The 12080-nt window shown below is 41.2% G+C and overlaps 1 protein-coding gene across 8 annotated transcripts in view; it reads left to right on the forward strand.

Moving 5' to 3' along the window:
• The window catches only part of SYNE2 (spectrin repeat containing nuclear envelope protein 2), a 237632-nt gene that overhangs the window by 11380 nt on the left and 214172 nt on the right, over window positions 1-12080 (forward strand). For 7 of the 8 annotated variants that reach the window (XM_045015450.1, XM_045015451.1, XM_045015453.1 and 4 more), the window contains exons 3-8: window positions 4488-4549; window positions 8030-8125; window positions 8570-8647; window positions 8740-8832; window positions 9725-9900; window positions 11859-12055. In XM_045015450.1, coding sequence (XP_044871385.1) covers window positions 4488-4549; window positions 8030-8125; window positions 8570-8647; window positions 8740-8832; window positions 9725-9900; window positions 11859-12055 — 702 coding nt within the window. Of the gene's footprint in view, window positions 1-4487; window positions 4550-5149; window positions 5278-8029; window positions 8126-8569; window positions 8648-8739; window positions 8833-9724; window positions 9901-11858; window positions 12056-12080 lie in introns of those variants that run through there. The other variant, XM_045015458.1, reaches the window with a different exon arrangement.

The raw sequence follows: 12080 nt of genomic DNA on the forward strand, positions 1-12080 counted from the left end.
AGCAAGAGAAAATCTGAGGGTTTTCAGGTGTTCTCAAACTATCAGATGCATGTTTGTCTCATCAGCTCCATTTTCTGGCATGATAAATTTGAGCACTGATTTTGCCAGGGGTGAAGGAAGTGCTTTATTAGTTTTTGGATAGCTTTATTTATTCTGGGTCAAACTAGTGAAAACTAGGGCAAGATAAATCCAAGAGTCGTATTAAAATGGCCAACAAAGAACTCATTCATACTTCTAGAAATAAAAATCCTTTTTAATTAACCACATGATAGATACAAGAATTTGAGCTTTCATAAATCATTAAAGCCTTGGAGCAGTGGCCTAGGGGAAATACACATTCACCATAAAAATGAAGAAATAACCATCTGCCGCTCTGTTAGGAACATGTCTAGAGTAGGATGTGTGGTGTGCATGGGCAGATGTGTGTATACTGATCTGAATGTTGTACTACACCTGGCTACTATCCAAAGAGCTCTGTGAGCTATTGGCTATTCTTGTCCTAGAGCTTGTTATTGATTCATGACAGTTCTTTTTATGGGTCAGGAAAGTAAACCGAGCTGTAGGCTAGATGTGTGCTCAATCCTTACGCAGCCCCGCAGGGTGTAGGAAGGAGAAAGAACTCCTTCCCCCCACCTTTGCATTGCTTTCATGCTGTCTGGGCACAGTGGCAGCTATAGGCTGCAGGGCCTGCACCATAGGTTTTTCCCTTAGGAGCAACTGGCAGGAGAGTGAGCAGGGAGGGAAGGGGAGTAGAAGGAGCCAATGCATCCTGCATAGGGGGGAGAATATCTGACACCATTAAATAGGTTAGTAAATTACCTGCCCCCCAGTTCAACATGTGAGACTAGCTGCCTAAGTAAGGACTATTCCCATGAGAAAATGTTTGCAGGATCAGGCCCATATTGTGTAACACTTTTGAACATGAACATCAGAAGCAACTAGCAACTGATAGAGGCAAAAGATATGTGAAAGGGCCTAAGGCTCCTCACTGTCTCTCAGAATCAGGCCCAAAAGCTAGTTCTTTGGCTCAGCAACAGCACACTGTGTGTGAGCTACAGGTGGGACAAGAAAGGAGACGGAACCACTGGCTTCAGTGAAATATTGAGTCTTGGGTATACGCTCCTTTTCAAACCGTAGAAATACGAGCTGTGCTTGCCTGCTACAGCCGGTAGCCACCACCCACTCGAATTTCAGTTAAATAGTTGGCAAAGGCTCCATGATATTTCTGCAGCTTGAAACATAGCAAAGGGGTGTGGTTTGCTTATGTGCTAACTTGAATCTAATATCTTGGTGTTGTTTACCTAATTCCTAGAGCAGTAGTGATTATGATTTGCCTCTAACACTGTATTTCTGTTAATGTTTTTAAGGTTATCCCCTTTTTCAAAACAAAAATTATTTTAATATTATATTTCTGCATGCACACAGTCTTCTCTCCTTTTTTATTTTGTTGTAATGTTCATTTTAAAAAAATGAACAATAATATAATCACAAGAGAAAATAGAGTGCTACATACTTTGCTGTGGTGGAGTCAGGGTGGTACTATTACAAATAATAGATACAAAGCATGATGGATTATGGAGAACCACAGAAAGATTGTTTAGATGTATCATGCAAAGTATTATTGATGTGCAGAATATGAATATTTAATTCTGGGCAGATTTAGTATTAAGGCTTTGGTAGATGATCTAGAAATATGAACCAGAATTAGCTATCTACCTCTTTAGGTGTAGATCCTGCATTGAGCTCTGCCCCTTTGTCCATACGGAGGCTCACATAATGGAGCTCTGTATGGGTGCAGCGTTTGATGCTAGAAAAGTCGGATGCAAGATTGGGGCTTTAGAATGGGAATTTGTGTTAGCTCAGGGGTTCTCAAACTGGGGGTTGGGACCCTTCAGGGGGTCACGAGGTTAATACGTGGGGGGTTGTGAGCTGTCCGCCTCCACCCCAAACTCCACTTTGCCTCCAGCATTTATAATGGTGTTAAATATATAAAAAAGTGTTTTTAATTTATAAGAGGGGTTGCACTCAGAGGCTTGCTATGTGAAAGGGGTCACCAGTACAAACGTTTGAGAACCACTGTATATTCTATGAGCATAATAAAGTACTTGCTGCACTGTGTGAAATGGGTTTCATTTTCTCGAGCAGAGTAGTAAGGCGTTTTTTATGGGCATATGTTTTTGGGATCTTTCTACAGGGGAATTGCTGGATTTTCATTGTAAAGTAATTGTGCATTTGGCCTGCAGTGCCAAGTGAACAAACTTTCTCTCATATTTATCTTTTGGATTATTTGTGCAGTCATATAGCAGGAAGGCTTTGGGACAGAAGGGCTGTTCAATTTCACATGATCCTCTTTGTTAACATTTTTGTTTCTGCAAGCTGCTTACCAGTTTCGAATCTGGACTCATTACATGGTTAGAGATAACTCCGTCCCCTAGATGGTTGCTAGGCTTTGGGTGCCCACAGAGCAGCAGCCCATCGCTCTCAGATCCAGTCACCTTCTACCTCATAGTGGGAGTTCTGGTTGAAGGCTGTATGGGCAGGCACAAGATTGGAGCAGTGCACAGGGCACCGCAGTGACTGCAGAATGGACCTGGACAATTCTGTCAGGCCGTCTTTGGTCTTCTTTCCCCTCACACATGAGGGAGGGGAGGGCCATCGAGACACAGCCCTCCCCATCCCTTCCCAGGCAGGTGTTGGGCTGGCATCCCTCCTCTCGCAAAGCCTGGCTGTTTGGGGAATGGTGTTGGGGAATTGTGAGGTGGGGGGCTTTGGAATTCACCAGTTCCCAGCCTGAGGGGTAGGTCACAGACAGCCTTTCTGAAACCTCAATACCAGCCTACGGGTGGTATAGCCGTTGCTCCTCTGTACCCTATATGTAGGAGTTCTGGGCCTCGAGATCTATGTAAGTGCAGATCCCCAAGCTCACTTCTCAAGCAGACACTCCCTTTCTGGTGCACTCTGCCTGCACTCTCTCCTCGCATCCTGCATGGTGTCAACGATGTGGAGGGCGTACGACTGGCTCTCCCCATCTGGATGAAAATCACACTTTGCAGATGAAGTTCATTCCCTCTGCCAGGCTGGTGCAGTGAGATCTCCCCTACCCTTTTCAGTCTGTTTTAACCAGTGTTCTAGAATCATCGTTACACAACTTAGCTAACAAGAGCACTATTTTCAAAATGCCCCATGAGTGTGCATACAAGGTGGAACCAAGAGAGAGGGGTAAGCACTGTACACATGTCAGAATTTGTTCTCATTAAGTGGCTAAGTTAATTGGCTGGTTTAATCATCTTTCTAGTTGGATACCATAGGTCTCCTGTTACCTTGCACCTCAGATTTCATGGCTTTAATCAGGTGGGATTCAGGTAGTAGGAAGCTGTCAGGGGAGAGGAAGGTTGGTAGCAACCTAAGTTGAATGAAATATAAGCCTAAAGCCTGGGAGGGACACCAGAGAAATCAAAATAAATAAAATTACTGTGGCCCAGACTATGCCTTTAGATTTGTTCATGCAGCTCCCACTGCCTTTAATGTGAGTCACATGAGAGCATTTGATAATAATTGTAGTCGTATGCCAATTCACATACTATTCCTGTTAGCTATACTGTATAAAAATGAAGAATTAAACACAATTAGATCTTTGGGGGGAGTCTTAAATAAAAAGGAGGGAGGGAAAGAAAGAGAGTTTTTTGGTTTTCTTGCAGAGTCAATGGGACTTAGACCCCTCGGGGTATGTATTCACAAGGACAAAAGCCCTGTAGCACGGCCTCAACTCGGGGGCTCAGGCTGTGGGGCTAAAAAATTGCTATGTAGACATTTGGATTTGGGCTGGAGTCTGAGTTCTGGGACCCTTCACCCACACAGGATCCCAGAGCTGGGGCTCAGGCCCGAGCCCAGACATCTACACAATGATTTTTCAGCCTGGGAGCCTGAGCCCTGTGGGCCCAAGTCAGCTGACCCGGGCCTGCGCAGGTTTTTTATCCCTGTGTAGACAAACCGTAAGTGATTTTTGACACTTTTGACAATTTTACCCTAGATCTGAACTTTTAGAATTGCAACAGTCGATTTATGCTGACAAAAGGCCTAAAGCATTTGAGGCACATTTAGAAATAAGTTGAGGCCCAAGCTGTTTTAGACCTATTGCTTTGTAGACTCATTTGTTCATTTTACTATTTGCATTAGTTGAGCTTTTACAAAAAATCTTAAAGAACATTAGGATTCTCTGCGTGGATGGACCTTTTCCTCAGATCAAGCCCCATCAAATCCACTAAGAGTGCATTTTCCAGTTGTGGAGCTCCTTGGAGATGCTTTCATTTCTGAATGGAGGATAATACCAGTTAGATTCCAGAAAATAATATTAAAATCTATATAAAAAACCCAGTGAGATAACTGAGGACAGAACTTAGATTTGAGATGGATTCCATGTTTCTCTTTGAAAAAGTGAAATAAAAATAGTCAAATTGTTTAATTAAGTGATTTTTCTTTTTTCATAGTGGAGCAGGAATGCATCCAGAAGAAAACCTTCACTAGTTGGATAAATTTACAGTTGGCAAAGGTAAGAAAATGGTTTCTGGAAGGCAGTTTTGTTTTATTGTCTTGCAATAATAGTTAAGGTTGCATCCAAAATGCTTTTCAGGTTCTGTATCTCAAAACCCCTTTTTTGTAAACATGCCATGGGAAATTTGAAGCAAATTTCACTCACTAATGAATATATGTGAGGAATGATCTCCAATGTGTATTTTATATTGCTATATTGTTGTTTATTTAGGAAATTTTGGAAAACAGGAACAGTGAAAAAGCTAGATTCCCCTGCTTTCCCCCTACCCCCATACATTTGATGCCCTCTGCTGTCACATGAGCTGTAACATTGTGACATCAGCGATTACCACTCATCACTCACCCTACCCCAGTTTGTTTGCACGCTTGGGGAAAGTCACTGTTACCCTTGTTAGCAGGGCCGGTGCTACCATTAAGGTGAACTAGGCGGTTGCCTAGGGCGCCAAGATTTGGGGGCGCTAAAAAGCGGTGCCCCCCCCCCCAAATTTTGTAAAGCTGTTTCAGCTGCCGCTGTACTTGGAGGGATAAGGAATCTGAGCCGCCGCCGGCAGCCCAGAGGTTCCCTTGGGTCAGCACGCCGCCAGCAGCCCGGGGATTCCACCGCGCAGTTGCTGCTTTGCTTCTCCCGCCTCCCAGGCTTGCGGCGCCAATCAGCTTTTTCGCGCCACAAGCCTGGGAGGAGAATTAGAGCAGGGGCAGCGTGTTTGGGGAGGACGTGGAGCAGAGGTGAGCTGGGGTGGGGAGGTACCATACGGCTCCCTGGGCCAGGGGGGGAGAGCTGCCGCAGGGAGGGGTGTGCCTCAGGACAGTGGGGGGCGCCTCAGGGCGGAGGGGGGGATGGGGAGCTGCTGCAGGGCTTGGGGGGTGCAAGGTGGAAGTTTCGCCTAGGGCGCAAAACTTCCTTGCACCAGCCCTGCTTGTTAGAGAGACAAGGTGGGTGAGGTAATAGTTTTTATTGGACCAACTTCTGTGGTGAAAGAGTCTCTCACCGAAGTTGGCTCAAAAAAAGCTGTTACTTCACCCACCTTGTCTCTCTAATAGCTTGGGACCAACACGGCTGCAACACTGCACCCTCTTGTCATGGCAATGGCTGCCTTTGATAACTGATTTGCCTCAGACTATGATAGGTCACAGGAATAATTGTAATGAAAGCATACTGTGTTGGGATAAGTTACTGCTGAGCTGTTTGGGTTTGTACTGTTTCATTTCAAGATTAATTGTTACTTTCCTCAAAAATGTTTACATGAATACAAAGCTACAAAATGACAGCCCCTTTTCTGTGCTTCTTGTGGTTTTCCAAGTGTTTTATGTGAATACAAATTAATTTAATTACTTTGAATATATTTGTCAACACGACACCGTGTGGTGAATAATGGGTCTTCACAAAGGTAACAATGATAATGAAGTATACATTGAAAACAACAAAGATAGAAGTGCTCTATTATTTAAATAGGACATATATAAAATATTTTCTTTCTATTAAAAAAACAAGGAAATTCAATAACAAAAAAGTTTTTGTTTAACAATCTTTAAGATTGCCTTCCTCAGTAAACAAACCATAAAAAGTAAGAAGTACAAAGTTAAGGATATAAAAGGATTAAAAAATTGCAAAGTCAAAGCACTATCAAATTAGGAAATGCCAGAATGAATGTTGCCCAAAGAACCTTAATTCGGTGCCCCTGTGGGTATGATTATTATACAGTCTTTAATTACATGCAGAAGTGACTATGTGAACAGTTTGGAGTAAATGACTTGCCAAGCATCACATAGGAACTCCGTTGCAGAGGCAAGGACAGAATCCAAGTTTTCAGGGCGGCATTGAACTGTTCTGACCACAAGACCATCCTTTGTTTTCCTGCTGGCCTCTGGCTCATTCACTACACACCTACTAACTTCTGCAGCAAATGTGGCAGGGGTCCTACAGACAACAGGCTCCTTAACTACACAATCCCAATTCATCCCCAGAGCAGATCCAGCCTGTGCACTGAATGAACCAGGGTTTTTGTAAAATAATACACCTCTGCCTTGATATAACGCTGTCCTCGGGAGCCAAAAAATCTTACTGCATTATAAGTGAAACCGCATTATATTGAACTTGATTTGAGCCGCCGGAGCGTGCAGCTCCCCCTCCCCCAAGCACTGCTTTACTGCGTTATATCCGAATTCGTGTTATACCGGGTGGTGTTATAACGGGGTAGAGGTGTAATAATATGGGATCATGTAATTAATGACTGTATCATAAGGCATATGCACAAGGGGACTGAATTAAGATTGCATGAGCAATGTTCATTCTGGCATTTCCTAACTCAAGAATGCTTGACTTCACAAACTTTTAATCCTTTACTTTGCATTTCCTAATTTTTTATGATTTGTTTACTGAGGAGAGCAACCTTTAATTAATGTTAAACAAGTTGTTGTTTTTTGTTGTTGTCGTTGCTGTTGTTTGTGAATAAATTTAGAACTGTACTTTGGAGAGCAAAATGTAAAAGAATGAATAAACCAAACAAATTTAAATATTCATGGTTCAACAGGGAAAATTAGCCTGGAAAGATATGTTTTAACTGTTGAATAACATGCATGTGGCAGAGACAGGTGTGTGTGGTTATATATTTGTGTGGTGTTTGTGTTTGTTTGGTTGGGGTTTTTTGGTGGTGGTGTTATGTAGGCATTATCATAGGCTGTTAGTTTTATTGTTGTATATTTGTGCTACACTGGAATGCATTTAAAACATTGTTTTAATTCAGTGAAAGTCAAGGATTAACAGAAATAGCTGCAGAGGGGGCAGGTACTTGTAAGCTTTCACAAATCTGCTCTGTCAATGCACTTTGGTCCTGACCTGTGGCATGCCAGCTGTTCCAGTGCTGGTACCTTCTTGAGCAGAGACGGGCAGCCTCAACATGGTTTTGCAAAGTCTGCCAATAGCAAGCAACATTAAGGTCATTATCACTTATCTCCAGAGTCAATATTCAAACCTTAGGCTTCATTGGTGAAAAGCAACAATGTTAATCAACTGCTCTTTCTGACCTTCATATTTTTCAAAGTTAGTTACTGGAAATTTTGCATCAAAACTGAGTTACCTCTTCTTCTTAGCCTCCTTAAAGGGATAGCTAGAAACATGATCATTTTGGCCCCAATACAGGAAAGCGCTTTAGCGGGTGCTTAAGTCCACCTTTATTCAGGAAAGCATTTAAGCATGTGCTTAAAGTTAATTGGCTTTAATTACTTAAAGTTAAGCACATACTTACGTGCTTTCCTGAACAAGGATGCTTTCTTGAACTGGGGCCCTCAGCTTTAAAATAAATCCATTTTCTGTACTGTACTATTGAAATAAGCAGAAAAATGGTAAGTGGAACAAAAAAAAGGGGCAAAGAAATGAAAACTTTTTAAAAAAAAGAAGCAAAACAATCAGTGATATTTTGCTTGATGATGATTTCAGAATTCAGTATATAACTTGCACCTAAATGTATTACTTTTGCAGCATACTCCTCCTTCCGTTATCTCAGATCTATATACAGACGTCAAAGAAGGTCGTGTGCTCTTGGACCTGCTGGAAGTACTTTCAGGTCAACAACTGGTAAGATAAAATAAAGGAATGAAATCCTGACTTTGGCCTAAATCCTGTAAAGATTTATGCATGTGCTTAACTGTAAGCATGTTAGCAGTCCCACTGGAGTCAGTGGGTGAGTATCCTGTCACACCCTCCACTGCCAGGAACAACTGTCCCATGGCTTGCAGGCCCTCTCATTCAGAACCAGCTGTCCCTGCTGCTAGGGCTCAAGCAGCAAGAACTTACTGGCCCTGCGCTTGAGCTGTACTGTGCTAAGGAGCAGGCTTCCTGCAGATAAGGACTACTCACAAGGGTCTTGATGCAGCATCGTTTAAGTCAATGGAAGCTTTGCTACTGGTGTCAATGGATGCAAAATCAGACATCAGTCTTTGCAGAATTTGGACCTTTATTGATGAACAATCTAAAAGCTGTGCAATGTTGACTGTGCAATGTTTTCTTTTTACTTTTTAGCCACGGGAGAAAGGATGTAACACCTTCCAGTGCAGAAGCAATGTAGAAAATGCCTTGAAATTTTTAAAGAACAAATCAGTGAGTATTAAAGTTAACCTTAAAATTCACTCTTCACACCAGTTTAGTTTGTGGAACATGTTCCTTCTTTAACAATGATCCTCTTTTTCCAGATCAAGCTCATAAATATTCATGTTGCTGACATTATTGAAGGAAAACCTTCCATTGTGCTTGGCCTAATTTGGACAATTATATTACATTTTCATGTAAGTATTGCAGTGATGTGGGAAAGTATTTTTAATGGAGAAAAAAAAGAACAAAAAATTGTGGCATGAAATCGTCATAAAATGAGATGAATTATGCATAAGCACAAGCCAAAACGCTTCTTATGCTGTATGCCTGAAGTCTTAGCTCAGAGACGAAACATCTAATATGTTCTAATTGGACATTGTAGCTGCTTCTCTGAAATGGGTACTAGAGTCCCTGTTAGCGGAACAAGATATGATTGACAGCAGTGTGATGTGCATGTTAATTTTTTTTATAACTGGTTTAAAACCATGGTCCAGATTCTGCCTGCAGGTATGTGCACAGGAGAGACAGCTACCTGTTCTCTGGTCTGGTGCCTGGGCCCAGCCCAGCCTGTAGCAGGCCAGAGCTGCAACAGGGAAGGTTCTTCTCAACCCGGGCTGGAGCATGCTCAATGCAGACAGAATCTTTGGGGAATTAAGTTTGGGTGAATGGCTTTTAACGGGGATGGAACAAGACACCTTCTGGACACAAAGGTCTACCTAATTTCAAACCCCTACTCCAAAGTATCGGTATGCCACAGCTTTTGAAAGAAAAGGTCACCAGAATGGGCAAAACAATGTATTTTTCTGTAGTTTTGTTTTTGGAAATCGCTTAACTGTTTTGGCTAAAATGTTCCAAACAAATTCAGCTTGAGGTAGATACTCAGCATGGAGTATATCAGCCCAACAGTTAAAGTTGACAGAGTTATAAGCTACTGAAAACAGTCTTATAAGAGGAAGTATTCGGCTACCAGCTTCAGCTATAATAAAATCATACTGAATTTCTTATTCTTAATGGTTCTCTGCATCTGATCTCTGTGATTATTCTTCAGAGTGAAGCATTGTTAAACTCTCCCCCTGTCTCTGGTAGATTGAAGAACTTGCGTGGACCCTTAGTAGTAGTTATAATCAGCCATCTCTTGATTGTTCGAGCGTTGTCGACTCATCTGTAAGCCCACAGGCAAGAAAAAGAGGTAAAATTAAGAAACGGTGGAAGATGTCTGCAAAAAAGGCCCTCCTGTTGTGGGTGAAGGAGCAATGTTCAGTGTAAGTATCATGAAAGGCTTATAAACTGTATCTCATGCTTATTTTTACTGTGTTACCCTATAAAGGTGCTATATTTTGTCTGTTTAATTTCTTAGTGACTGATTACTAGATATAACAAAAAAGTAGCACATTAGAATCTAGTTGACATTTCACAACAATTCTAACAAAGCTTGGATTTCAATTTGGGGCCTAAATATGTTGACAGGGGTCCTTTAAATATAAAAAGTTGGAGCTAACTGTACAAATAAAACACTGATAAATTGGCTTGTTTGCCTTTCTTTTTTATCAGCTGTCTCCATTCTCTGTGTAATGTGCCTACTGCAATGCTTGCATGCTTTGCCAGTTTTAATCCTGTTGGATTAGGATTTACTGATTCTCTTAGTAACAAAGTTACACTAATCGTCCAAGAATTTGTTGAACAAAAAAAGCAGAATGCCTAGAAAAGAATCAGCATCCCAGTTCATGCGTTTTCCCCCCAGAGCACTGCACAAGTCAAAAGAAGGTGTCTGATGAGCTAGGGACTTTTTATAGAGTTAAGAAGGCTCAGGCTCTGCTCCAGCAGAGATTTATACACCTGCTTAACTTGACATGCTGCAGGTCATTCCATTGACTTAAATGAGAGTGCTAATCATATGCATTTGGTTTTGCAAGATCAGGGCTTTACATTTGAATATCCTTGAAAAACCATTGTCTGGCACAAATACATTTTAAAAAATATTACCAAAACATCAGCCCTTTCTTTCTAGCTCTCCAGGTTACCTTTTCAGGTGTCACCCCACTAATGATCCATTCATATTAGTGGAAGGTTAGAGTTAGGAGAACCAGACAGCAAATGTGAAAAATCAGGACGGGGGTGGGAGGTACTAGGAGCCTATATAAGAAAAAAACCCAGAAATCAGGACTGTCACTACAAAATCGGGACATCTGGTCACCCTAGTTAGAGTGTTTGTCAGCACAGCAGGTGCTTTCTGCTGGATGTATATACAGCATTTGTCAGGAGTTGAATCCTACATTTTCTGTATTTTTCATTTGTTTTATTAAGGCTATGGGCTTTGGGTGTAAATGCAAGCGCTCTCTTTTCTAATCATCATTTTTCTTTTGCCCGCCTTTATTCAGCATAGGTATAATCGATTTGATTGTGATTAGAGTGGGTTTAACATATCAGTGACTGCTATAACATATATATATATAAGACCAACTTTGGTTTTTAAATCAATGGACCCTCACGTTTTAATCATGAAAGATTACTGATACCCTGCGTTAACCCCTGTTCAGATACCATCATATCCACATACAGAAACCGTTTTTTGAGAAGTTTTGAAACCATTTTTTGAGAAGTTTTCTCAGTACTCATTGACTCATGCATCTTCTGTGCACACCAGTTATCATCTAGACACCAGATGCATTGTAGAAATTGTGGGATCCCTCTCCAAATATTTTTTTTTTCATTTCTCTAGTCCTAATTGAGTTGAACATTGTGGGGAAAAAAAAATCTTTCCAAAAGTAATGTAATAAATTTAAGGCTGGGATTTTCAAAAAGGCCTCAGGTAGCAAGATGCCTGACCCCTATTGGCTTGTAGAAAAATATCTGGGTTGCACTTGGCTAAGCTTAGTGTTTCATTTGTTGTTTTTTGTGCTGTAAAAGGCATTGATAAATGCCTTAAATGTAATAAATATAAAAAGAAAATTTGGTCATCAAAGTTCCCTTGCAGCACATAGCAAGAAGTAAAAGCTTGATACTAAGCATAATACTAAGCATGATACAAATATTTTAGTTTTTAACCGCGCATAATGAGGCTGACTCAGCTTCCACAGAATTCATTGGAAAGATTCCCAGTAACTCGAGTGGGATTTGGATTAGGCCCAGTCGGACATGGTTTACATTGTATTGATAACTGAATATTAAATATTTTGAGAAAACAGAACATGACATTTTATTCTTTATGATTTTGGGGCAGGCATGGATCTATCAAAGTGGCAGATTTCAAATCAAGCTGGAGGAATGGACTGGCTTTTTTAGCTATCATCCATGCCTTAAGACCAGATTTAGTTGACATGGACAGAGCAAAGAGTAGAGCCAACAAAGAAAATTTGAAGGAGGCTTTTAAAATTGCAGAACATGAATTAAATATTCCAAGACTTCTTGAACCTGAAGGTAAATGATCTGTTTTGCATACACT

Source organism: Mauremys mutica, chromosome 4, assembly GCF_020497125.1.
Source record: "Mauremys mutica isolate MM-2020 ecotype Southern chromosome 4, ASM2049712v1, whole genome shotgun sequence".
Lineage (NCBI taxonomy): Eukaryota > Metazoa > Chordata > Testudines > Geoemydidae > Mauremys > Mauremys mutica.